We start from the raw sequence: 27777 nt of genomic DNA on the forward strand, positions 1-27777 counted from the left end.
CCTTATCTGCATATGACTTGGCAAGAATAAACCAGTTGTAAGCTTGCGCATCAACCGTCTGTTATTGTTTTGGTCTGTACCGTTAGTAACGCGCAAGCGCATAAAGAAGTATAGGGATGTTTATCGTTTGTTATCAAAGCTATCTGTCACAATGTGTGCAGTGCTTTAGGAGCCGCGAAACTAGCTTCATCATTCAATTATTATTTTCGTCTGGCGGGGCACTACTTAGCTTATTGGCGTGGGCAAGATAGAGAAGCCCGTAAGTGGAAAAAAAAAGCTTTGAGGAACCTTTCTCGAATGGTGAGCAGCGTTTTAAGCATTTTGAGTACGTGTACACTTCTCGAGACGAGGGATGACTTTAGGACGAAACAGGAGTGGCATTTGGAAAATGGTTATGGGCATTTTTGCGTTCAGTTCGGCCCAATGTTTTTTCTTCATGCGCACCATTTACGAGATTCCACACTTCCGCTTAAGTTTCGCTTTGGTCGTAATCGTGGTAAATCATCATGGTCACATTAAATCACCATACATCTTACATGGACGGAGACAGTGCACCAGTGACATCTTACTTGAACAGATACACACAACAATCCTGGTGTGTGTCTACTTTGTCTCCGCCTGCGTAAAACGTTGCGCTCTGTTTGGGTCTTGTATCTACACCTACTTGGCCAAATATGAGCTCTCGTGTTCGTTGTAATCAAGCTTGCCGGTTTCCTCTGGTCCCGATGAATCGTCTTTCTTTGTGGTTCGAACGCTTTTTCTTCACCCTTTTTAACGCACCCGATTGTGTTGCGCCATTAATTTTTTTTAGATTGGTATGAATGAGGCTCATACGATTGCGCCTACAGTTCATGGTGGCGCGCTAAGCTGATGGAGTGTTCTACATATTCACTGCTGCAGGAGGCCAATTCACGACAGTGTCAAAATGGAGCCGCTCGGCTTTCGAGCTTATTCGCCAGCATTATCGACGAATAGTGCTAGTGCGGCAACCACGAGAGCAGGCCCGTCTTTAGCAGCGCGCTATGGCCAGCTTGATTCATGTCGTATAAATTACTGCAGAAGTCGTTTCACGATGACAGTCAACGTTATTACGATTAGCGTGCAAAGAATGTAGCGGCACGTCGTATTACCGAATACACCTTCCTTTGGAATCTGTAGCGAACATTCCGAGATTTCCATTACTTCGCCTCTTTGCGACAAACACTGCCTCCGGGATCGGATCGCTTTGATATGACACTCGCACGCCAGGGTCGGCCATAACCATGAGGGCATCACGACGCATGAGGGCATCACGACGCAGTGAAGATGATGACATGACCAAGAAGGAATGATGTCAGAGCAATGATAAAAGCGCTCTGACGATGATAGCAGGACGGAGATTATAAAGTGGCGACTACAGTGCAACGACGACAGCGTGACGACTACGACACGGGTGCAACGATGCGACGACGAGTGTATGACGGCGCTAGCAAGACGACGATTGTATCAAGACAATGGCGTAATGACGATCGCATGACGACAATCGGATGACAATGTTGGAATGGCCACGATGGAACGACCACGACGGCATCATGACGCCGAGCAAATACCTATATACACAACTAGCAGACAACGCCGGTCACTGTATCAGCGTAAAAGACTACTAAGATAGGTTCAAAGTGGAAAGGAATATTAATAGCATAATTGTGGTCGATATTATCATTTAAGGCTGAAAACACATGCTCTCTTTAATAATTGCCTGAGCATGTGGGCCCGTTAAACACGTGCGTATACGGGATGACACGCAGAAAGCAACAATGCCTATGTAAATTTATTGAGCTAGCCGCCGAACATCGCAGCAATCCCTGTACCCTTTTTTAAGGCAGGTAAAGCGCAAAAAATACGTACAGTGAAAGGAATGAGGACATTCAGAGCGCTACTTCCAACTGAACGTATTGCGCAAGAAAACCCCGCATTCACCATTCATAGCCACAGCGCATGCGTCAGAAATCATTTCATATCTAGATGTCTGACTACACCATTGCCAATCGAGGCAATGCCCGTCGCCTCGACGCCTGAGGCTACGCACTTTGCGCTTTAGCTGTCTTAAAATGTCGTCGTACCAACTAGCTCAGATACCGACCCTAGCTCAGCCAACACCACCTAGATAGCACAAGGCCTAAACACTCCGATCCATGACATCATGATACCTGGCCCCACTCCCATAGATAGAATATAACCCCCGTTTTGACGTCACCGCTTTCGACACGCCAGCCTTGATAATGGAACTTTCGGGCCAGGTAGCATCACCTAATAGATCGGAGTGTAGGCCTGTGATATCTAGGACTTAGAGCACTGCACGGGCCTGATTTTTCGGCCCGAGCCCGGCCCGGGCCTGCTTAACAAGGCCCGCGCCCAACCCGGGCCCATAATACAAAGCCCGAGCCCGGCCCGGGCCCGGGCGTACATAACCGAGACCAGCCCGGGCCCGGCCCGGGCCCGTGGTTCCAAGCCCAGGCCCGACCCGGGCCCGTGCTACTGAGCCCGGGCCCGGCCCGGGCCCGGCCCGGGCCCGGGCGTTCATTACTATATAAGCTTAGCTAGGGCCCGCGTGTGCTTGACCAGGCCCGACCTGTAAGAAAAAAAAATTTTTTTTACTTACAGATTGTACCGTATCTGTCAGCCTCACGTTCTCGAGGTTGAATCAGCTGCAGTATATAAGCAATAAAAGGCCGAAATTTTTGTTTCTCCCACGGGAACATCAGTAATCCGGCCCCATTGCCTGTGCTGCTATTTTTCCGCTGGTGCGCATGCACTTACCTTGATTTGTACGATATGGTTCTATGATGTCATTTAGTGTGCAAATATACAGGGTGTTTCATTTTAGCTTAACCAAATTTTTAATAATTGCCTGTGGCAGATAGCACAATTATATAATAATCCTTGATCCAAACTACTCGATGAGGCGGTCATTACTTCCACGAGAAAACAAAACGCCTAATTGAAGAAATAACATAATTAGGCAAATTAACTTTTTAATTAATTATTTTACGGCACATCTTTCAATCTACGAATTATAGCCGCGGAGTTCGCAAGGCGTATCCACTTGGAACGAATTCTCAGGACTGAACCAGTTTCGAGATAATAATTTTCAAAGTGTTCGACGAAAGTAATCAAATCAACTTATTCTCCAGTTTACATGCTGGACGGTCATTTTGGACTAAAAGCTACATACGTAGCTTGACGTGACCCAAAACACCAGGCAGGCAATAGTACAGCAAACAGTGTGCGCACATGTACAATAATTCACATATTCCACAATAGTCGATGAGGATTTCCAGCTGTCGCTGGAATTCCTCATGGACGAAATAGCTATGAACGGAAAAACAGAGAATATTTCCGTTACGGCGAGTCAACACAATTGGAAAAAGTGTTATCAGAAGGCATCTTAAACAACACTACAATAGCAATCATCATCATCATCATCATCATATATATATATATATTGTATATTGTATACAATATACAATATATAATAGCAATACTAGCTCTACAACATAGCACGAGACAAAATTTTACAAGATTAACATTTGCTGAGAAAACGAAACAGGGTGTACATTATATACTCAGAGCCATACACGAAGGCAGAATAATAATCACATCAGAAACATTACAAGCGACCAAAGTATGAGCTGTGTTCTTACTGAAATAATCGACATTTTTGTATTTGTTCAAAGTGAATGATAGGTTATGTATTAACGACTGATGCCTATAGAGTGTTCTGAAGTATGGAATTGACCATATCTCAGGATTTCTTGTGTTCGCATTAATGCGACGACGCTCTAAGGAGGATAATTGTTTTATGTAGTTCCAAGCTAATTATGACATGGATGGCCTAATGGATGGTCAAAACGCCTAATTGAATATTTAACATAATTACGCTAATTAACTTTTGAATAATTTTACGGCACATCTTTCAATCTACCAATTATAGCCGCTGAGTTCGCAAGGCGTATCCATTTCGAACGAATTCTCAGGACTGAACCAGTTTCGAGATATTAATTTTCAACGTGTCCGACGAAATGAATGGGCGTTCCAGTCAACCTTTTCAGGAAAACGCTGTTTTATGCATTGAAGCACAAAAGTAACTGGCCTTAGCGCTAAAATAATGCAATAGTATCGACGCTGGTAATGGTGCAATCGCAAAAGCGGTAACATGGAAATGGTTTGAGGAGTGGTTCTTTGTACAATTTATTTTTCCTTACGCGGAAACAATGTTCGTTTTTGTGGAAAAGAAAAAAAATAGCGTAGCTTGCACTGCCGGCGCAATGCTAAAGAGACAGTGGAGCTGATGGGCACCTAGCTACTCCTGGCTTTTGGGCTAGGCTAAGCACTACCAAGTCATCCCCAGCATTTCCCGTAATTTATTTATAATTGATTGATTATCGATTAGCTATTGATTGGCTGTCGATTGTCTATAGCAAGATATTGACCACGTATTTGGGCTAGCTAGGCTAAGCACTACCAAGTCATCCACAGAATTTCCCGGAATTTATTGGTTATTGATCGATTATCGACTAGCTATTGATTGGCTATTAATTGCCCATCGATGACTGCCTAAGTTTAAGTAGTCCCCACCATTCCTAGCTAGACTTATCTAGGCTCAGCTTCACAGGTGTATGTGGCACTGCGCTTGGACCCTTTCTGCACTGCTACCAGGATCGGCCCACTTTTGTTGGGTTCAGCAGACACATTACGCCCGGCTGAAACAGCTCCGCTGTTAAAATGAGAACATGATCTGTTTTACTATTTTCTCCAATAAGATATACAGTCATCTGAAAAGATATACAGTCAAGAGAAGCGGTGTGGATCAGAGAACGGGGATAACCGATATTCTAGTTGACATTAAGCGGGAAAAAAGTGGAGCTGGGCAGGCCATGCAATGCGTAGGATGGATAACCGATGGACCATTAGAGCTACAACATGGATACGAAGAGAAGGGAAGCGCAGTCGAGGACGGCAGAAAACTAGATGGGGTGATGAAGTTGGAAAATTCGCAGGCGCAAATTGGAATCACCTATTGCAAGACAGGGTTAATAGGAGATCGCAGGGAGAGGCCTACGTCCTGCAGTGGACATAAATATAGGCTGATGATGATGATGACAGTCATTTTGCACGTGCAACTTCAGCTTGGCACAGAATGCATTGAACCATGCAATGCATAACGGTCGCGTGTGCTCGAAGGCCTGCTTAGGCCCTTCACTGAGCGGGTCCGAGTCTGGCCCGGGCCCGTGGCTTCAAGCCCGAGTCCGGCCCGTGCCCGCGGCCTCAAGCCCGAGCCAGGCCCGGGCCCGCGGCTTTAAGCCCGAGCCCGCCGAAAAACGCTTCTGACGGCCCGGCCCGGGCACGTGCAGAGCTCTAATCTAGGTGGTGTTGGCTCGGCACCCTCTGATCACGTGAGCAAGCCCTCACCGATATAGAGTAGGCGAGCTTGTTGCGCAGCTGCGGCGGCAACAAGCTGCGGACGTCGGTGAAGACGCGGGCTGCATACCGGCGGGCCCCGCTGCAGTAGACGGCGCGGTTGAGACGCAGCGTGTGCGTCTTGACCACCACGTACTCGACCAGCGGCATCGCGCGAGGCAGATTATAATGCGACACAAGCGCCGGCTCCGGTGGTACGGCCAGAATTACGGAGAGGTTCAGAGAACGCAGGTCGGCCACAAAGGCGATCAAATTCTCGGTGTCATTTGGGCTCCCGCACGCGTCGCCTGGGTAGTCCCAGTCCAGGTACACGCCCTGCGTAGCGGGGAATGGCATTTAGGTATATATCAGCGCAACGAATAAACTCGGCCAAGAAAATGCACGACCCCCCGTGGTTGCTCACTGGCTATGGTGTTGGGCTGCTGAGCACGAAGTCGCGGGATCGAATCCCGGCCACGGCGGCCGCATTTAGACGGGGGCGAAATGCGAAAACACCCGTGTACTTAGAGTTAGGTGCACGTGAAGGAACCCCAGGTGGTCCAAATTTCCGGAGTCCCCCACTACGGCGTGCCCCATAATCGGATCGTGGTTTTGACACGTAAAATCCCATAACTGTTTTTCAAGTGCGCACGTTAACCTTGTAGAAACAATCCGCGTAAAGGACGAAAGCAACGAGGTCTATACTGCCTATTTCTGGCTCAAGGCATGCACCGCCTGTCACCAACACTACTACTGTACACGTAAAACCCCCATAATTGGCACGTAACACCCAATAATTTAATTTTTTAAAGAAAATGTACGCGCACACAAACCGTGTCGACATGGACAAGAAGAGACCGCACAAAAACTCTTGAACATGGAGAAGAACATTCTCAAACGCACCCTTTCCTCTATTCTTGCCATTCTGTTCCCATGCGACATATTGCCACGATCGAGAAAGAAATATGCAGGGTGTTTCAGCGAACACTTTGAATCGTTTCTAAAGGTTGCCTGTGGCAGATAGCCCAATTATAATTCATGAGCTGGTCTACTCGCAGAAGCGGACATTATTAGTACAAAAATTGAAATGAATAATCGACTAATTAACAAAAGTTCATTACTTAGGTTTTTAAGAGTTGGCAAGGCACATCCACTTTGAATGAATTCTCAGGATGACACCAGTTTCGAGATAATAATTCCCGAACTTTGCGGAGAAATGCACTGACGTTCCAGTTACTTTTGTGCGTCGTTGCATAAAACGGCGCTTTGTTAAGAAAGTAACTGGAACACCAATGCATTTCTCAGCAAAGTTGTGGAATTAATATCTCGAAATTATTGTCATCCTGAGAATTTATTTCAAGTGGATGATCGCCTTCTGAACTCCACGGCTAGTGTTTGTACATGCAATATATGAGCCATTAGGTAATTAGTTAAACTTAATTTCTATTTTTGAATTAGTAGGTTGTGCATTTCAATTATTTGTGCACGTAATGTCCGCCTCTTCAAGTAGACCAGTTCATGAACTAGAATTGGGCTATTTGCCACAGGCAATCTTTGAAAATTTTCGAATGTGTTCGCTGAAACATCCTGTACATTGGTTGCGTGACGTGTGAGGTATGGACATGAGAATCAGTAATAGTCAGCAACTAAGGTTATTTTCAAGGTAAATATCCAAATGAGTATAATTAGCCATAGACGCGGTGCGATATGAGTGTCTGTGCCGCTGTCACCCTCTGTCATGCCTACGCAAAGTACCGTGTAATTTGCCTGCCGCGCCAACGGCCAGATGGCACAAAGTGCCCTAATTCGATGTGTTGCGAGGAATTGGGGGAAAGATGGAATGGTGCCAGCGGTAAAGTTCGCCAAGCGCAAATCTGTGCTTGAAACAAGAAACCTTGTCGGAGTTGCAAGTTAACCAATGGTCGGTGGGCCGATTAGCACTGAAGGGTCACGGTAAAACCACAAATGAGGCAGCGTAGCGTGACAAAGTTTGGGCTTGAGTCAAAGCAGAGCAAGACTAGTTTTCAAGAAAGAATCAGGAATATTGCTGAAAAAATAGCTGGCTAAAGTGAGCATTTATATTTACCACTAAAGCGTAGACACGGAATGGAGGAAGAGGTCGATAAGGTTGGCAACAAAGTACCAAGCTGCTGAAGGCGTAAATAGTTAACCTGGAATGATCAAAAAGAAAGTAACAGATACAGAGACGGTAAAGTGTATGCGAACTACGGAAACAAAAAAGTTCATTGAGATTTACAAAAACGGCATGGAGAAAATCAGGCGCTCCGCTCCCGCTCAGACAGACTTGAAACGGCAGCTGGAAAAGAGGTTTGTGTGTGAGTTTCCGCGTAACAGAATTATGTTTTCTCGTATATTCAAATCACACTGCGGCGATATCATGTCTGTAGGTTGTGTTTAAGTCGTACTTTACGGATTTTCTGACGCATTTTACTTTGAGAAATTTAATTTAGTTCAGTAACACCTGTGTGCCACGTGGAGTGCCTGGGTGGTTTGGGATGCATGCTTCGGGATGATTTATTGCTAACGGACAACGCCGCCCACGGCGATGTTAACGCCGATACCCGATTTTTCTGCGACATGGGGCCCTTAACGCTGTCGCATTAAAAATCAGGAAACGGATTGGTAGAGCCTGAGTCGGCAATGGTACAATATAGCTAATGGTACAATATAGAGACATAGGTTTTTACAATGAATGTACTGTAAAGGGGGTTTATTTGGGTCGTAGAGCGGCAGCGAGAAACGCAGCACCAGCAAGTAGGGCATAGCCAGAGAGCGAACTGGGTACGAGCCACACGACGGCAACGGGGCTGTTCAGCGTGCCGATCTTCTTCCTCACAATCACCCCCCGGTATGGAAGACTAGCCATCCTGGCGACCTAGGGAGAGTGCAGTGGATCGTAGTACGGCTTGAGCCGGTCAATGTGTACAGTCTCTCGCCCGCGACAACGGAGATCGGAAGATGGCGACACGGGTTCAACCACGTAATGAACTGGTGATGTTTGCGCAACCACGCGGTAGGGCCCGTGGTACCTGGGAAGGAGCTTTGACGAAAGACCAGGAGCAGCAATAGGCGGGACCCAAAGCCACACGAGGGAGTCGATGGCGAAAGGGTGAGGAGGTGGTTTGAGGTCATGACGCTGTTTTTGGCGACACTGTTGAGCAGACGTCAACGAACGGGCAAGTTGTCGGCATTTCTCGGCGTGCTGAGCGGCCGTAGCAACAGGTGAGCAGTCGGCAAGGTCCGGCCGGTACGGGAGAACCGTATCAATGGTGCTGGAGGGCTGGCGGCCGTAAAGCAGAAAGAATGGTGAGAACCCGGTAGTGGCTTGGGAAGCAGTGTTATATGCGTATGTGACAAAGGGAAGTACAGCATCCCAGTTGGAATGGTCTGACGCCACATACATTGATAGCATGTCACCAAGAGTTCTGTTGAATCGTTCAGTTAAGCCATTCGTCTGTGGGTGATAAGCAGTAGTCGTGCGTTGAATAATTTGGCATTCTGATAGGAGTGACTGCAGCACGTCCGAGAGGAATACGCGACCCCGATCGCTCAGCAGTTCACAAGGTGCGCCATGGCGGAGAACAAACTTGTGTGAATGAACGAGGCGACGTCTTTTGCTGATGCGGCAGGTAAGGCGGCGGTTTCAGCATATCGTGTCAAATGATCTACGGCGACGACAATCCATCGGTTGCCAGCGCCAGTAGATGGAAGAGGCCCGTATGAATCAATGCCGACACGGTCAAATGGGTGAGCGGGGCAGGGAAGTGGCTGGAGAGGTGCGGTGGAGAGGTGCGAGACACATTTGCGTCGCTGGCAAGCAATGCAGGAGCGTACGTATTTGCGGATGAAGGTGTATATGCCGTGCCAATAGTAGCGTAGGCGAAGCCATGTGTAGGTCTTCGACACTCCGCCGTGACCACACTGGGGGTCGGAGTGAAAAGCGGAGAATAAATTGTTTCAAAGGTGGCGGGGCATGACTAAGAGCCATGTGCGGCCGTCATTGTGGTAGTTGCGGCGGTATAAAAGTCCGTCGCGGATGGCGAAATGCTGGGCCTGTCGGCGTAACGCTCGAGTTGCCGAAGCCGCCGGAGGGTTGGACAAAATATCGAATATCGTGACGATTCATGGGTCTTTTCGTTGCTCCGAGGCCATTCCCATGATGTCAAGTGGGGAGATATCACGATTGTCGGTAGGAGAACTGGCGTCTGAAGTAACTGGGAAGCGCGAGAGTGCATCAGCGTCAGAATGTCTGCGTCCAGAGCGATAAACGACAGGGCTATCGTACTCCTGGAGGCGGAGGGCCCACCGAGCGAGGCGACCCGACGGGTCTTTGAGGTTAGATAACCAGCAAAGAGCGTGATGATCCGTCACCACGTCAAAGGGTCGACCGTAGAGATATGGGCCAAATTTTTGAAGTGCCTATACGATGGCCAAGCACTCTTTTTCGGTTACTGTGCAATTGACCTCAGGTTTTGTAAGGGCACGACTGGCATAAGCGACCACGTATTCGGCATTAGCGTTCTTACGTTGTGCGAGCACGGCACCAAGGCCTACACCACTGGCGTCAGTGTGAAGTTCTGTAGGTACGCTTGGGTCAAAATGGCGCAAGATTGGCGGAGACGTAAGTAGGCGGCGATGAGTGGTAAACGCTTCCTCAGAGGCTTCCGACCAATTAGAAAGTGCATTGTCGCCTTGGAGAAGTTAGTTGAGGGGTGCGATCACAATAGCGAAATTGCGAACGAATCGTCGAAAATAGGAGCATAGTCCAATGAAGCTGCGTAGTGCTTTCAAGTTAGTTGGCTTCGGGAATTCGGATACGGCACGAAGTTTAGCAGGGTCGGGAAGAATGACTTCTTTGGAGACAACGTAGCCTAGTATAGTCAGTTTTCTAGCTGCAAATAGGCACTTCTTCAAGTTAAGCTGGAGACCAGCATTCCGGAGACAGGTGAAAACTTGATGTAAACGGCGAAGATGGGTCGGAAAATCTGGAGAAAACACGACAACGTCATCGAGGCAGCAGAGACAAGTATGCCACTTCAGGCCGCGCAGGATGCCGTCCATCATGCGTTCAAAGGTGGCGGGTGCGTTGCAGAGACCAAACGGCATGACAATGAGCTGGTACAAGCCATCTGGTGTTACAAACGCGGTTTTTGGACAGTCAGCGTCAGCCATGGGCACCTGCCAGTAGCCAGAGCGGAGATCTAAGGAAGAAAAGAACTCCGCTCCTTGTAAACAGTCAAGTGCGTCGTCTATACGTGGCAACGGGTAAACATCCTTTCGAGTAATCTTGTTAAGCCTTCGATAATCAACGCAAAATCGTATGGTGCCATCTTTTTTCTTAACCAGGACGACTGGTGATGCCCAGGCTGGATGACACCGCGTTTGAGCACTAGAAGGCTGGATGACACCGCGTTTGAGCATATCGTTCACCTCGTCATCGATAACGCGTCTTTCGCTCGCCGATACTCGGTACGGACGCTGCCGAATGGGTGCATGGCTACCGGTGTCGATAGTGTGCGAAACAGTCGTTGTGCGGCCGAGTGACGTTGCTTGACAGTCAAAAGAGGAAGAGAAGCCTTGAAGCAAGTGAAGAAGTTCGGCTCGCTGTGTCGTCGTAAGGTCACTGGCAATAGACGGCGTAAAAGAACGCGGCAGCGACTGAGGAGGCGATTCTTCGAGTGCGGCAAGATAAGCCGAGTCATCCATTGTGCCAAAGATTGAAGGCGAAGCCAGTGACTCTGCTCTCCCAAGGCTTTCACGGCGGCGTAAAGTAATTGGTTCGGCCGACGGGTTTGACACCCACATCAAAGAGACGCCAGTGATTAACTCGAGAACAGCGAATGGCAGTGGTAGTGATCGGCGGCGAACTAGAAGTTCAGAAGGCGTGAAGAGTACTGTGCCGGCATCTACAGAGGCACAAGATACACTGACAAGAGCAGAAGACCAGGCAGGTATAATATGGTGTCTTCTGAAACGGTGATTTTGCGACAAGAGTCCTCGTTGGCATGGATAATATTTGTCAAAAACGGAAACAGCTCAATTTCGGCGCGGGCGCAGTCGATGATCGCATGATGTGAGGAGAGAAAGTCCCATCCTAATATGACGTCGTGAGAATATGATGGCAACACGATGAATTCGATGGCGTAGAGAAACTCCTGAATGACGACACGAGTGGTGCAGGCACCGGATGACTCGACGTGCTGCGCATTGGCCGTCCGAAGGGATAATCCAGAAAACGGTGTCGTCGCTTTTCCAATTTTGCGGCAAATACGGGCATCTATCGCTGAAAGTGCAGCGCCGGTGTCGACACGGGCTAGCGTCAATATTCCTTCTATTGAGATTTCAATAACGTTTTTCGGTGAACTATGAGGCCTTATATATTTTGCCGACACCGCAGTTCTTGCCTCCTGAACTGCGATATTCAGTTTTCCTGGTGCAGAGGGCTTCGCCAACGGTGCATGGGCGAAACGGAGTGCCGGCGAGGAGATGGTGAACGGAGAGCGGAGAAGGCGGTCTCAGCGGCAGGAGGAGAATCGTAGCTGTCCGAATAATTGCGCCGTTGTTGGACACGTGGCGCATATGGAGGCACATTGTTGGAGACGTTCGGTGCAAGCAGGCGACAGTGACGTGCCACGCGTCCAGCACGGCCACAATAAGAACAAATCGGACGGTTGTCTTCCGTGCGCCAATGGTCTTGAGGTCGTGCACGCTGTACCTCTGGTCGAGCGGGAGGGGATACAGGCGGGCGCAAAGGCGGGCGAAGTGGACCGTAGGTCTGCAGTCCTGGTCTCGCAGTGACTTCGGCGTACGTCAGGGGAGCGGCAGTCGGAGCCTGATGGAACGGAGGCGGGACGTGGTCGGCTACCTGCTCCTTTATGACATATTGCAGAGCGGGCGCCAATGGAGAACTCGACGGGCCGTGTGTAAGCGGCATGAGCGAAAGCTGACGGGCAACTTCTTCACGGACGAAGTCCTTGATCTGTGCTAACAGCGAAGTGTTATCCGGGGCAACAGCCAAGCTCGACATTGAAGAGGCCTGTGGAAGAGATTGGCGGGTGGCTACGCGTTGTTTGCGTAGTTCATCGAAGCTTTGGCAGAGACTGACGAGTTCTGACACTGTTGCCGGGTTCTTTGCCAGCAGCATCTGGAAGGCGTCGTCTTCAATGCCCTTTAAGATGTGCCTGATCTTCTCGGCATCAGCCATTGCGGCGTCTACGGTAGCATAAAAATGCTAGTAAAGAAAGTAATGACCCAGATCAGATAAGCAAAATGCTAGACAGTGATAGATGTACTTAAACCCGATCAGATCAAGCTGGATTATTAATATTTGTCACCTCCCCATTTAAGAGGAGAAGCGAATAAACAAATTCACCAGCCTCGGGATGAAGGAGAGTTGGGTCGGAAAAAGTCACTGGCCTGCGCTGCACACGCAGCACAGTCGCAGCGTAAGCTTGTGGAGCGGCCACAGAGTAGCTCCAATTTCGGCACCACGCACAACAGGGTCTTCGCGGCGAAGTCACTTGTTTCGTTTTCACAAGAACGATCTGAACTCTCCGCCCGGCGTCGACGGCGAGCTGTGGCTTGTACTGCTGTCTGCGTAGCAGTCTGCTGAACCCGATGATGCCTGGTTGCAGCCGCGCACGTAGCTCTACGATTCGATTCTTCAGCAGCGGTTCGGAGCTTGCGAGGTGTCGTCATAATGTGTGTCGAAGAGGTATCCAGAATACGTGGCGCACATCTAGCATCCCTTGACCAGTGTCACGGTACGCTGTTATTGTTGTTGTCGTTGTTGATGGTTTATTGGCATCTTTAAAACGGGGTGGTGACAAATAGTCATCTCGCCTGCTTGAGTTAACCAGGTCCAGCTACATGCAGCATGCAACTGCTATTGCGACGGCTACATGTCGGGACACGTGGAGGAATGTTACTGAACTACAAAGCAAATTTTGTACATATCCAAAATACGCGGCATGCATGTTACATGGCGTGTCAAATAGCACGATACGATGCTAATGTTGATGATTATGATATAATGGCATTTTCTTTGAAACGGGACGGTGAAAACCAGTCGCCTAGCCTGCTGGAATTAATCAGGTATACCATGCATATTTTACATCGATATTTATACTTCCCCATAATCTTCTTTTTCTAGATTTGTTCATCTACGTACTAACGCTATCTATGCAACTGCTACATGGCGCGCTACCTGTTGCAATAATTTGCTACTGCAATGCAAATGATGCACGGATAGACGCTACGCGGCGCGCATCTCACACCGCAAGACAAGTGGCAGGATACGATGCTGCTGCTGTTGCTAATTGTGATGATGATGTATGGGTTGATTTAATCAGGTACACAATATATATTTTTCTAGCATTCATTTACACAACTTCTTAAAATTATCTTGGTTCCTAAAACGTTCTGCATTCTACCGTTACCTGTCCATCTCCTACATGGCGTTCTACCTGGTGTAATATTATGCAACTGCAATGCAAAATGTGCACGTATGGACGCTACGCGGCGCGCATGTCACATCGCGTGTATTGGTGAAACAAAAAAAAAAACAGGGAAGAGTTTAACACCACCGGATCTGTTACAGTCATAGGTAGGCACACAAGGCAGATATTGAAGGAAGAAAAAGTCACAGGCCTGCGCGGCACACGCAGCACAGTCACAGCGTAAGCTGGTGGAGCGGATCAAGAGTAGCTCCAAATTCGGCACTACGCACAACAGGGAATTCGCGGCAAAGTTTCTTCGCCTTGTTTTGACGAGAACGACCTGAACTGTCCGTCCGGCGTCGACGGCGAGCTGCGGCTTGTAATGCTCTCTGCACAGCAGTCTGCTGAGCCCGATGATGCCTGCTGGTAGCCGCGCACGTAGCTCTACGATTCGCTTCTGCAGCAGCGGTTCCTACCTTGCGAAGAGACGCCATAACGTGTACCGAAGAGGTATCCAGAACACGTGGCGCACATCTCACAACGAAATCACGTTGATTGCACGCACCGTCTGAATCGCATCTCGTCGTCTGCGCCTGCGCACGCTGCGTTTATAGGCACCTTTACTAGATGGCGCCACCATACAGGCGGAGGCTGGGGATCGCGTTTTTCTTTTTTCGTTTTTTGATTGCGCGCCTCGTCTGAATGGCATCTCGCCGTCTGCGCCTGCACACGGTGCGTTTGCAGGCGCCTTAACTAGATGGCGCCACCATACTGGCGGAGAATGGGATGGTCTGCGCCTGCGTTTATGGGGCATTTTTCCGGTGCCCGAAAGCAAGCGCTTGCGTGGCTCAGTGGGAGAGTACCTGGTTCCCAAGTAGCGGGCGCGGGTTCGATCCCGGCGGGAACCGGGTACTTTTTCCGCATTTCCAGCGATAGCGGTTACGGTCACCGGTGGCGGAGGCGGCGGCAGTGGCGGCGGACACCATACAAGCTGTCTTTATGGCACCCCGGAGGGAAGTGAGCAGAGCACATACACGCGTTTTAGTTTGGGACCAGTCGGCGCGCCGAAGAGCACAAAGCCGCTTCGCGGAGAGTGCTGTTGGAAGGAAACCTGTAATAACAGACACCGTGCTTCACCTTCACGGCTGTGTTCTTGCAACCGTCAGCACAACACCGGCATTCACCCATCGCTTTACTGCCTACAATTCCTGCAAACGGAAGAAGAACGCTTGCAGCGACGAGCATCTGTCAAAAGGACGATCGTCGGCCGCCGTCTCGATGAAGAAGAAAAGCGCCTCGTCGTCTACTGGGCGAGGCGGCGCTGTAGGTGCGCACGTCACAAGAACAGGGTGGCCAGTAAAAAGTTACAAATTCGTGGGCATGAGTTGGGAACACGCAACCACAACCAATCTTTAAAATTCATTTTCAGGAAAAACAAGCGACTTGAAGTCGTATCGTTTGGAACATACAAGCAGAGTGTCAAAGAGAACATATATTCAAAATTTTATTGAGATCAAGGAACGTGGAAAGATCACCGGAGTTGCTCATTAACAGCGGCGCTGTAAAACCTCATTGTTGTGTTGCAAAGAAATACCTTAAAATTGTTCAGAATATACCTTTACGAAGCAAAGGACTTGTGGAATAGCACAGCAAATATAACCTTTCTATGTAAAACATTTCTTCAGATATAAAATAACATTATAACCCTAGTGAGTAGCTCTAGCATGATTGCACGGTTGATTGCCTGCTGTCTTTTCGCGGGAAACTCGAATCGCTGCGCACCCACCGGCAAATGATCCCAACTGAGTGTTGTTAACACCCCGCAGGTAATGACTGCGACTTTTAGAACGCACAGGATGTCTTTATATTGGCGCACGGTGGCTTTAAAGCACTTCGGCGAAGAATGCGTAACTCCATTCGTGAATCTGACAAACCGAAGTTGTTTTCCGTGACAGTGTTGCTTCCAAATCGAAAGCCCAAAAACTCGCGTGCAGTTGCATTATAATCAATAGAAATGCAACGTCCTCTGCATGAGCAGTGCGCGTTGCCAATACCATCTTGGAAACTACAAGCGCATATCTTGGAAACAACCAGCCGACCACGCTGCTTCTCTGGAAGCGTTTTTATGTCTGCGCGCGGCGCAAGAAGAAAACAAAACACCAATACTAACTAAATAGTTCTTAAATCCACTAGATGGCGGTAGCTGTGGGTGAGCGCTCGGAAAGTGGCGAAATACGAATTTGCATACATCATTAGCAGGGCGTCGATTGGAATAGGCGCGGACAGCAAAGTTTGAAAACCGGTAATGTAATAAGTGGGCTTGACTGTATTCTTTATATCCAATTAACACCTTTGGATATCTGTCCCCTTGCTCTTTTTCTGCAACCCTGCTATAACAATTATTCGTTAATAATCATGGGATATTGTAACAATGGGACCACTTGAATATTGTTATAAGTGGGATCGACTGTATGCTTCTCTGCTCCGCTTCATATTACATACGACACAAAGCCGACACAGCTTTATTGTGGGTGAAACTGAGTTCACCTACTCGTTACTTCAGGCCATTAGACATGGACGCCACAAAAGCTGTTACACTTAGGAAATAATGAGACATTATATGCAAGTGTTGGGATCGGCAGAGAGTATGAAATATATTTAGTTCCTTGTTTCTCCATTAGGGCTTTTCAAGGTCCACTTCCTGTTGCTGCACTTCCTGAAGAAGGTATTCATTATTCCGAGCCTATTCCTTTCCGCGAATTCTACCAACATCTCTCCTCTAGTGTTCCTGGAACAAATGACGTAGTTGCCAATTGCTTGCTCTTCAGCCTGCTTTTCCCCCACTTCTGCATTGAAGTCTCCTATGGTTACAGTATACTGCGTTTGCACCTTTCTCATTGCTAATTGAACCTCTTCATAAAACTGTTGTATTTCTTCATCGTCGCGACTACAGGTTGCGGCGTAGGCTTGACTACCTTCATTCTATACCTCCTATTCAGCTTTATTACGACGATTGCTACCCTCTCATTAATGCTGTAGAATTCATCAGTGTTGCCCGCTATGTCCTTATGGACTAGAAATCCTACTCCGAATTGTCTTATCTGGAAGACCTCTGTAGCAGAGGATGAGGCCGTTAGTGAGCACTGTACGCGTATAAGCCTCACCTGTTCTTCTAACCTCACTAAGGACAATATTATCCCAAGAAATACCCGATAATTCCTCAAATAGCCCTGCTACGCTAGCCTCACTCGAGAGGGTGCGCGTGTTTAACATTGCTAGGTTAAGATTCCAGTGGTGGCCTGTCCGGACCCAGAGATTCTTAGCACCCTCTGCCGCGTAGCAGGTCTCACCGCCGCCTTGGTCAGGTGCTCCGCAGCCACTGGGGACTGAGGGCCGTGGGTAAACTGTAGGAGTCATGAGGGACAGGGGCGTAGCCAGGGGGGGGGGGGGTTGGGGGGTTCAACCCCCCCCCCCCGAAATTTTTTCCGCAACCCCCCCCCCCCACCCCCTGCCCCACTTACCCACCCTTTGTTCACGTCGCTTCGCGCTGACATAATTCAAGGAACCGGTGCTACTATATCACAATTTCATGCCTGGGCGCTTCCGTTTGGGTTGGTAATTTACAGCGAATAATTTCTGCATAGGGAAAAAAACTGTCACGGTGTTTGTCAAGGCTTTGACGCTCTCTGAGGTTTTGGGCGAGAATGTGGCGGTCGCATTCTGAAGCAACAAATGCGGCAGCCGCATTTTAGATGAAGGCGAAAATGCTCGAGGCCCGTTTACTTAAATTTAGGCGCATGTTAAGGACCCCAGGTGGTCGAAATTTCGGTATACATCTCCGCCGCTTCCCTTCAGGTGCCGGTTAGGCCGCGCTCGCGCAGGATCTTAGGCTACGTTCACACATGGTCTCGGAGCTGTCGGAAGCGGCAAAATCTTGCAAAAATCCACCCGCTATAGGCGGCAAAACAGGCAGAAAAACGAGCGGCGAGCCAAATCGGTCTCGGACCGATTTTTTCGCTATGGCGAAGCGGAAACGCCGCGGAAAGTCGTTCTGCTCGACCGGAAGCTACACTAGCATGTAAACAACCGGTCGTAAAAATGAACATGGCAACAAAAGTGTAGGCTGCAATGCTGATCGACGCGATCAAGAACCACCCCTTGCTCTACGACAAGAGTGGTACTAAAACGTACTGTCAGCAATACTCGCGATAGTATGTCGCGCGACCGGAGGTGCGGCAACGAAGCCTTGGCGTGACCCAACTTCTCACGCTTTTGCAAAGCCAGGCGAACCCACCACCACCGTTTCCAAGGTGTCCGCGTCTTCCGTTTATTCATTGTCCATTTCTAGAAAACAAGTAGGTAGAAGTATAAAAGCCATTTCTTCTTCCACTTCCATGGCAGACAATAGTTGGACAGATTCCTCGTTGGCGCTCCATAATTCGTGCACGTGCACGGTATGTTGCAGAAGTCGCGGGGTGCTTTTCTCGTCGCGACGATAGATTGGGAGCGTAGATCTCACGTAGGACGCGCAGGCTTCGGCGAGCCCCAACACAAGGGCGAGCCCGGGTTTTAGCTTTGTGTTCCCATTGCTGCTTTGGTGTACTGGAGGCGCCGACAATAATACGAAATGATGAAATGTTATTACAACTTGTAAATAAAAGCTATTAAAGAAATATAATCACGCCTAGGCACCAACCTGTGACTCAGCGCTACCGCGCCCGTATGAGGAGAATTACGGAATGCCAACGGGGAATTTACCGAAGGTCGCAGATGACACGCGAAGTTGCGAAAGATGATCACTTTTGATGACGGGTGGGTCAAAGAATGAACATACCGCTCGAAATGCGATAATGAGCGCCACCACGCCGACAAACGTACGCAGACTACATGGATGTGGACAAAAGCGGCAGCGGCGGTAGCAAAACAAATGTGAACAACTTGGACATGCGCGGAAATGATTTTCCGGCCGCTTTGGCCTTTTCGCCCGCTTGCCGCTTCCCAAGTGTGAACGTAGCCAGTCTGCGCGCGAAACGTCTCTTGTATGCGATTGCGCCATTGCGGAAGGCTGGTTGTTACTGTTGTGTTGTTCAATCCCAAACCAGCAATTGCGCAAGGCTGGTAGTTGCTGTTGTGTTGTGGAATCCCAAACCAGCAATGCACACACGACGGGGTTGGTGCCAGCAGTGAAATTCCACCGACTCGGAACAGAATGAACGAAACAGACAGCCGACAAGCATGAATTACTGCTGTGCGCAGACAGCGTAAGTAAACTCTTGTTGCAGGCGCTGACAGTTCTCGTCGGAGTTCACGCGTCCTGAGAAATTAATTATGTGCACTATGCACTGAACAAGACCGGAGTTTATTCCTGCATCACTAGTACACCAATCAGTCGAGATCTTGTGAGGTACAAGGCCGCTTCCTGTTTGCACCGGCGTAAGTGAAGCAGAAATGAGTTGCACGCACTACTTAAAATGCGTACACATGCCATATCTATGCTGTGCGGTGAAATATTCTGTACAATTCTGAATCTGATGACGTAAAGGCAAATGACGGCTGCACACTCGCACACAGCGGAAGACACAGCGGCCCATGCACTTGCCGCAGGAAATGCAACCCTCTCGTATGAGGGAGCAGGGTCACGAAAGCTTCGAAAAAAAAGCCTTCCCCGTTTTTGCGCGTACTTAAGTTTTCTAGCGCAAAGACGCAGCGAACAAGTTATTGCTATGGGAGTATGTATAGCCTGGTCACGCATGCATTTTCACGTGTACAGCCGACCTTGACTTGTGAAACGCACTTCGCCCCGACGAGGACGACGCCACCTACGCTTCACGAAGATTAACAATTAATGATGGCTTCTCCAATCGGGCGGGTTGTCTCAATGATGCGTTTTCGAAGACTGGTCTATTCAGTGGTGCGATGAGAGACCGTTGCTCCAAACGCCCACTGTACCTGTCGTGCTTACTGTATTTTACTGAGCTTGCTTTACTTTTTACTTAATTTTTGCACAAGCACACGCGAGGGGGGGGGGGGGGGAGGGGGGGTCCCATGTCTTTGACAGACATGTATAGAGTCTGCTTAAACTACCGATATTTATTATCGATCACGCCACGTAGAGGAAAGCAGACGCTTGCCCCCCCCCTCCCCCCGGTCGGGCCGGTGAACGCCCCCCCCCCCCGAAAAAAATTTCTGGCTACGCCCCCGATGAGGCAGGTAGCCGGGGATAGCAGATATACTACTTGACATTAGGCGGAAGAAATGGAGCTGGGCAGGCCATAAAATGCGTGGGATGGATCACCGGTGGACCATTAGAGTTACAGAATGGATGCCAAGAGAAGGGAAGCGCAGTCGAGGACGGCAGTAAACTAGGTGGGATGATGAAGGAAATTCGCAGGCGCAAGTTGTAGTACGCTAGCGCAAGACAGGGGTAATTGGAGATCGCAGGGAGAGGCCTTCGTCCTGCAGTGGACATGAATATAGGCTGAAGATGATGATGATGACGATATGCAAGGGTTTGGCAACATTGTTGAATTCTACAGCATTAATGAGAGGGTAGCAGTAGTGGTAATAAAGCTGAATAGGAGGTATAGAATGAAGGTAGTACGCCCCAACCTCCAGTCACGATGATGAAATAGAACAGTTTTATGAAGATGTTGAATTAGCAATGAGAAAGGTGCAAACTCAGCATACTGTAGTCATGGGAGACTTCAACGCAAGACGGGTGAAAAAGCACGCTGGTGAGCAAGCAATTTGCAATTACGGTGTCAATTGTAGGAACACTAGAAATATGTTGGTAGAATTCACGGGAAGGAATAGGCTCTGAATAATGAATACCGTCTTCAGGAAGCGCAGCAACAGGAAGTGGACCTGGAAAAGCCGTAATGGAGAAAGAAGGAATGAAATAGATTTCATACTCTCTGCCGATCCAAATGTTAGGTAGGGTAAAATGCAGTGACCATAGGTTAGTAAGGTGTAGGATTTCTCTCAATTTGAAGAGAGAAAGAATAAAATTAATCAAGAAGAAGCAGGCCAACCTATACACGCAGCAAGGGTAAAAGGAGACCAATTAATGCTGGTGCTCGCAAACAAATATGTAACTTTAGAACAGGATGATGAAGACAACATAGAGGTAATTAATGAAATCGTAACTAGGGCGATCTCATAAGCAGCAATTGAAATGGGAGGTAAGGCATCAAGGTAACCAGTAGGTAAGCTCTCCCAAGTAACAAAGGACCTAATAAAGAAACGGCAAAACATGAGAGTGTCAAACTCGAGAGATCATAAGGATTGTGTTGGGCAATAAAAATTAATAAAAATAACAATAATTAAAATAGTAAACTAAGCCCTGCCTGCTGCACCTAAGTATTGCAGGCTGCCAAATTGGAAAGATAAATAAAAAGGACAGTAGTCAGTTAATTTTGTATAACGTAAAAAAAAAAGGGGGGGGGGTCTACCACCAGGGAAACCACGGCCAAGGGAGCGGATGGCTGCGGGATTTATTGAAAATCATGGATAAATTACAATATTACAGAATATAGCGATATTGTCTTGACGTACATAGTTTCTTCTTTGCTTTCTTATGCATGCAGATTTATACAAAGTCTAATTCGGTCTTGAACTTTTCTTGACTGACAATATTGATGTGAAGCATTCTGTTGATGTCCCTGTTGTCTTGTCCGTTCTTGTCTTGTCTATCTTGTGCTGATGATGTCTTCTGTCATGTTTATGGCGTCTTCTTTGTTCAAGGAGATGTAGAATTTGTTTTTTTCCCCCCACCAGTTTCCACATCCTGCAGAAGCCCTTACAATCATGTTTCATGTCTTCAGATATCTTGGCAAAAATTGAAAAGAACTATGTCGTAAAACATACTTTTTCTTTGCCTCTTTTTCCATCGGCATTCAGTGTATGCATATATTCATTTTATTGTTTCTCTTTCTTTTCTTTTTTTTCATTTTTCCTTGTTATCTTTTTCTTTTTCTGTTTTGAACAGCCTTTTTTTTTATCTTTTCTCTTTTTCTTTTTTTTCCTTTTCTTATTTTTGAGTATCATTTATCATTTTCTTTTTTTTTTGGAAATTGATGGCACATGATGTTCACAAATATAAAATTTCAATGATAGAAAGTATTTTGCAGGTAGGATCTTGAGAAGCAAAGAGTTTGGAGGAGCTGATTCATTTGATTTTTTAATATTCGTGTTGCAATAGGCCAATTCCAGTTCGAGGGTGTCTGCATTTTTACCTTGTGAGGTCTAATATCTTCCAATGTGAATTTATTGATAAAGTGAAACAGGCAGTTTTGGTATAATTTTCATTATTGTTTTCTTCTGTGGTTTTCTTCCTGATGTGGAATTTATTTCATTACTGTGAGTTGTCTTTTTCCGGTGGTAGCCGCAGCCGTCTTACCGGTTCATTCTAGGAAGTCAACAGTTTGATGGTATAGTCTGACTTCGGTGGTAGCCTGGCCGTCATACCGATTAATGCATAACTTAAATAGTTGATAATGTTCTACTTCGGTGGTAGCCTTGGCCGTCATACCGACTATGTCAGATAATTATTTCCTTTTTTGTACTGCCTGATAGACTGATGTGAGATATGTTTTATGGACCATGAGTGGTTGCTCATAAAGTGATATTTTCATTGAAGGTGAGTGCAGTGTCTTTTAAGAGATCAGATAGAATTCGCTGAAATGATGAAACTGATCTACATGAAGAAAGTAAGGGATTTCCGAAATTATAACGTGGAAAAGATTTAGGTCGCCGTAAAATATGGAAGCAGCATGAAATCAGTGAGAAGAAAGCTTGGCATAGGAGAAGGCAAAATGTATGCACTGAAAGATAAGCAGGGTAATATCATCAGCAATTTAGATGGGATAGTAATAGCAGCGGAAGAATTATATACTGACCTGTACAGTTCCCAGAGCAACCAAGCTACTTTAATTCCAAGTAGTGATGAACAGGATAGAGAAGCTCCTTCTATAACTAGCGATGAAGTAAGAAGGGCCATGAAAGACATGACCAGAGGAAAAGCTGCTGGAGAAGATGGAATAACAGCAGATTTAATCAAAGATGGAGGAGATATCATGCTTGAGAAGCTTGCGGCCCTTTATACGCAATGCCTCACAACTACAAGTGTACCAGAGAGCTGGAAGAACGCCAACATTACAGTGGGCTTGGCAGCACCGGAGAGACAAGAATGCTAACCCTGTCTTGCTGTTTGCACAGGGCCTGCTGCTGCTTCGTTCGGCTACACAACAGGCCGATAACGGCTTTACTCCGTCGGAACATGCTGCTTGGTGCTTGGACGTGCGCAAGTTTCACGAAATCTACGGAACTACGGAACGGGCAATTGTCGCAAAAGGTGCATGGACAGTGAAGGCCCTAGGATCATCGACATCAACCCAGGGGGCGGTTTCTTCGAGCCAGGATGCTATTTGTGCCGTCAGTGGGCTTGGCAGCACCGGAGAGACAAGAATGTTAAACCCTGTCTTGCTACTTGCGCAGGTTGGTGCGAAACGTTACTCTGACTCTATTCGAGATGACTGTCGTTGTCTTGTAGTGCTGCCGAGCCCACAGGCAATCAGTGTACTTGTTGCCGATTGTTGGGAGGTCATCAATACCAGGAATTAGGGACATTTCGTAAAGTTTCCTTTTTGCGCCACCACGTGGCGTATCGACCTTAAAGAATTCGAAATTCCCGCTATGACGTATGCTATGACGCACAGCTAAAGAAAGCGCAATAAAAAGAAACACACCCTGAAGCTATCGCTTCACCTCGGTGCTTGGAAACGAGCGCACTTGTGTATCAGCGTTATCTCGAAGACAGCCAGCTACTTGCTCTTTACTGACAATGAATCGACGGTTTTGCTAGACACCTGGCCATAAAGCTCGTCCACATTCTGGAGAGATGTCTGGCCGAGATAAAGGCTCCCGCGAAGCTTCCGTTTAATATATATTTTTTTCCTTGAGCAGACTTTTTATTTGTGCACCACTGTGGCCACGGTCTTGCATATACGCCAGGGTTCTGTTTCATGGGTTTTCTATAGAACTGGCGTGATCCATTGTTTAAGAGGAAGCTTTAGCTCGGGCCTATCTTCGATGCCGGGTTCTCAAATACACGTAAAATGCAGGAATGCTTTAATGAGAAAACCGCTGAACCGATTTGAATGAAATGTGTTGCATTAAGAGGGAAAGTTAAAGTGCAGAGACTGCAGCAAATAGAATTTTCGTTTATATAGGGTAATGTTTTCAAACAATCGCAGGATGTTCGTAAATTTGAAAAAAAAATAGAAGCATGAAGTTTCCAAATCCGCAACCTAGCCATTAAAAACAAATATGGCATTTCTATAAACTGCACCCATTGGAGCATCAAGAGCGAACAATTTTTTTGCTACACCTTAAAACTTAAGTGAATTTGTTGTAATGTTTGGAAGGGTTTTGCAAATGCAACATTCACAACATAGTGGTATATTTCAGGATGGTGTATGATATATGATTGCTATCCGCTTTGGATGTATTATTAGGTGCAGTTTACAGAATTCCGATATAATTTTTAGCTGCTGAGGTACATAGCTCTATAAGTCAAGTTTTCTTTTTCGAAATTAATTCTTTAAAATTTTACGTAAAAAAATAGACAGCCTATAATAAAATATCCCTTTCTGCAATCACTACATTTTAACTTTTTTTTTCTATATTTTAACATAACTCATCAGATTTGGTGCATCGGTTGCTCTGAGAAACTATTGCCGATTTCCCATGTATTTCGATAGGAACCCCCAAGGTCAACGTTCCCCCTAAGTTCGAGCTTGAATAAAAATGTGGTTGATCCCTCTTATATAGGAATCGGTATAGAACACGAAAGTGAAACGTGTCTTCACAGAAGTAGTGTAATGTTTATTGCACATTGATATATAATGTCTATTGGTGTTTTGTGGCTAAAGCGCCCTTAGGCGTTGATGCACCCACGCTGACGCCTGGTGGCACGTCTCCTCCATCACGACTACCAACGTCGATGACCATGAGCAACCGTCGTGCATATGGAAGCTGCACTACGCTGCACACGCTAGCACAACGCGAAAGACGAAGCACGTAACTGACACACTAATACAACGCGCAAGACAAAGCACGTAACTGAATCGTCACCGAGTCAAATCAGCGCGTACAGCGCGTCGTAATTGCAGCCTCCGCGATAAACTTCAGAAACATTTTCAGAGCTAATTGCGGAGGCCACGCTCCGCTGTGCTGAGTACGGTGAACGCCACTACCAACGCCACCTAGGTGGCGTTGGTAGTGCTTCTTGATGCCAGCGTCCCTTCGAATGCTGGCATCGAGGCGTCGTAGTGCTGAGACCACTGAAGCGTTCACTGTCGGTGCGCGTTAGTGTCATAATGCAGTACTTCTCTTTTCTGCTCGTAGGCGGCGGCACCGCCCCGAGCAAGAGCGCGGGTACACGGAGGAGTGTTAGATATATAAGGCGCGTCTGTGTAGCTCTCTGCAAATGCGTTTGTGGCGCAATGGGTTAAACGCTCGGCGATCTATCGTCGCGGACCGAGAGGTCGTGGGTTCGATTTCCAAATTTTGCATGTTTGTGGAACTTTTTCTTCTGGTTTCTTTCTTTGTATTATGTTCGTGTACATTGTAAGCTGAGGTATTTCCGTGACGGAAATACGTCAGTGAAGTCTTGGTGGACCCCGGCATAAAACACTTTCGTGTTAATATACTTGTTGGCAAGATACGTTTGTAAACGTGTGCTCGTGGCCTAATGAGCTAGAGCACCGGCGTACTGAGCTCAACGGCCGAGGGTATGTTTGTAAAGCGTCTTGGGAAGGAATAGGAGAAAAGAAAGGGAGAAGACTGGTATGTTATTCAGAAGCGTGTCTGGTTGGCTAAAAATTACTAAATGCTTTGGTCGTCATACCACTTCAGGTTCCACCAGCATAATTTCTATTTCATTCCGCTAGTATTGTGCAATTATTGTCAATCAATCTAGATTAGAACACCGGCGTCATGGCATTGTATTCCGTCGCAATTATTTATGGCCATCACTTCAGAATCATCTCATCGTCGTCATGCCGTCGTCCTCATAAGCCTTCGTCGTTCTATCGACATCATTCCTTCTTAATTCCATCGTCGTCACTGCATGCACCGTCGGCCTGCGGTTTTTGTTCTACCATCGTGAGGTAACATTGGCGAGGGATGATCATAAGAAAGCGGGTCAATCAGGGGGACAGTGCATGGCCGCATATAGCCGAATCACTTGAAACATCAGGGGAAACACTACGGATTCTAAATAAAGGTGTCTTAGCTAACACGGTGTGTCGCTTCTTGTTCGCTAGATCGTGTGAATGTTAATCGCATTAACTTCGATAGTCATCTTAACATCGGTTCTGCAGGAATTATTTCGTCTTCGCGACACTAACGAACTCCTGTCCACATTGTTCCCAGCCTTTTAACACCTCAAATTCCTAGCGGTGATCGTGCTCAGGCAAGTGACGGACGTCCCGAATTTAGATGGAGGTAGCGGTATGATTTCGACAGCGGCGCCGCCTATCGACAAGGGAAAATACATTTGGATGGGTGGGAATAGCGGCGAAAGGCACACTTCAGGAGTTGCTAGGCATCACAGATTCGAATCAACCTGACAAAGAGTTTGAAATATATATGCATTGCAGTCGCGCTAAAGAAATGGAAAACTACTGGATTGGTGTGTGATTCGCTGCAAAAACATTCATTAGATTGTTTCAGGTATCCGAGCTATCCTTAACGGAAATCAATGAGGTGAGTTTCGATAAAGCTCGTTACATATTTCAAAAGCGGAAGACGTGCCTAGAGGCAGAGTCGGCTGCTATATTTTGTTGCTGCACAAAATATATAGATTTTCGGCGCGATCATTTTAAAGGAAAAACAAAAATTAAATAAGTTTTCAAGAATTACTTAAAGTACCTCGAGAAAATTGTAGCAAATAAATTCTGAAAAGTTGATTTGGAAGTTTTTTTTGTATTTAAGGCACAGGGCAACTTCCTACTCGTTTCCATTAGTTTTCTTCGTTATATTTTCAAGCGAGTTGAATATTCTGCCGTAGGTTAATTCACTATTAGCCCAACTAATTAAACTGAGACTTTCAAGTGTATATTATTCTTAGACAAATACTTTAAGTCTACGCGGATGCTGCAAAATTTCTCAACATTGGGGAGGGGAATATGAAAAACAAAATAGAAATGCAGAGCATTTGATTGCCTCAGTAAATTTTTATTTTGAATGTATTTGCACTCGTTAAGTGGCTCGACCCTCGTGTTCGCAGCCTTGTATATGTTTTTGAAAGCACTAGGTGCGTTGTCTGCGAATTTACGTGAATAAGCAAGCAGATCATACTTTAATCTGGGCGGAGAACAAAAACAAGGAAAGCCTACGTTGTAGATGCACTGTACTGATCGAAACACAATTAGACAGAGTCTAAATTTGCATATATTTTTAAACAAGGATGCCTAAATTGTCGATTAAACAATTGTCATAATTATAATGAAGCCGAATAAAGCAATATAAATGGCATGTTCCGTGTGAAAATATGATGAGCGTTAGCCTTGTGGCTCAACAATTTCTGTTTAATGAAAAAAAAAAGCTTCTAGTGGCCGTGTATTATCGTATTCCTGAAAGCCAGTAACAGCGTATCTAAATTTAAATTCGCGCCAAAATTATTGGCTCAAGTTCCATCACTGTATCTGAATGACTATATGAGATTCAAAAGTGAGATTAAATGGCGGGCCGCGGCGTGTACGGTAGTGTTCACCTATGCTTTCGCGATATTATGTTGCCACACTCTTTAAAGCACGAACATGGTGATCAACCGATGTGCTTTTCTACAACTTCATCCCTAAATGTAAGCCGGGGT

General features: G+C 47.0%; 1 protein-coding gene across 1 annotated transcript in view; it reads right to left on the reverse strand.

Annotated features, from left to right (window-relative positions):
- The window catches only part of LOC125944161 (uncharacterized), an 81389-nt gene that overhangs the window by 9310 nt on the left and 44302 nt on the right, over positions 1-27777 (reverse strand). The window contains exon 3 of the mRNA XM_049664371.1: positions 5452-5775. Within this exon, the coding sequence (XP_049520328.1) occupies positions 5452-5775 (324 nt within the window). The remainder of the gene's footprint in view (positions 1-5451; positions 5776-27777) is intronic.

This window comes from Dermacentor silvarum, chromosome 3 (genome assembly GCF_013339745.2).
Source record: "Dermacentor silvarum isolate Dsil-2018 chromosome 3, BIME_Dsil_1.4, whole genome shotgun sequence".
Taxonomy (NCBI): domain Eukaryota; kingdom Metazoa; phylum Arthropoda; class Arachnida; order Ixodida; family Ixodidae; genus Dermacentor; species Dermacentor silvarum.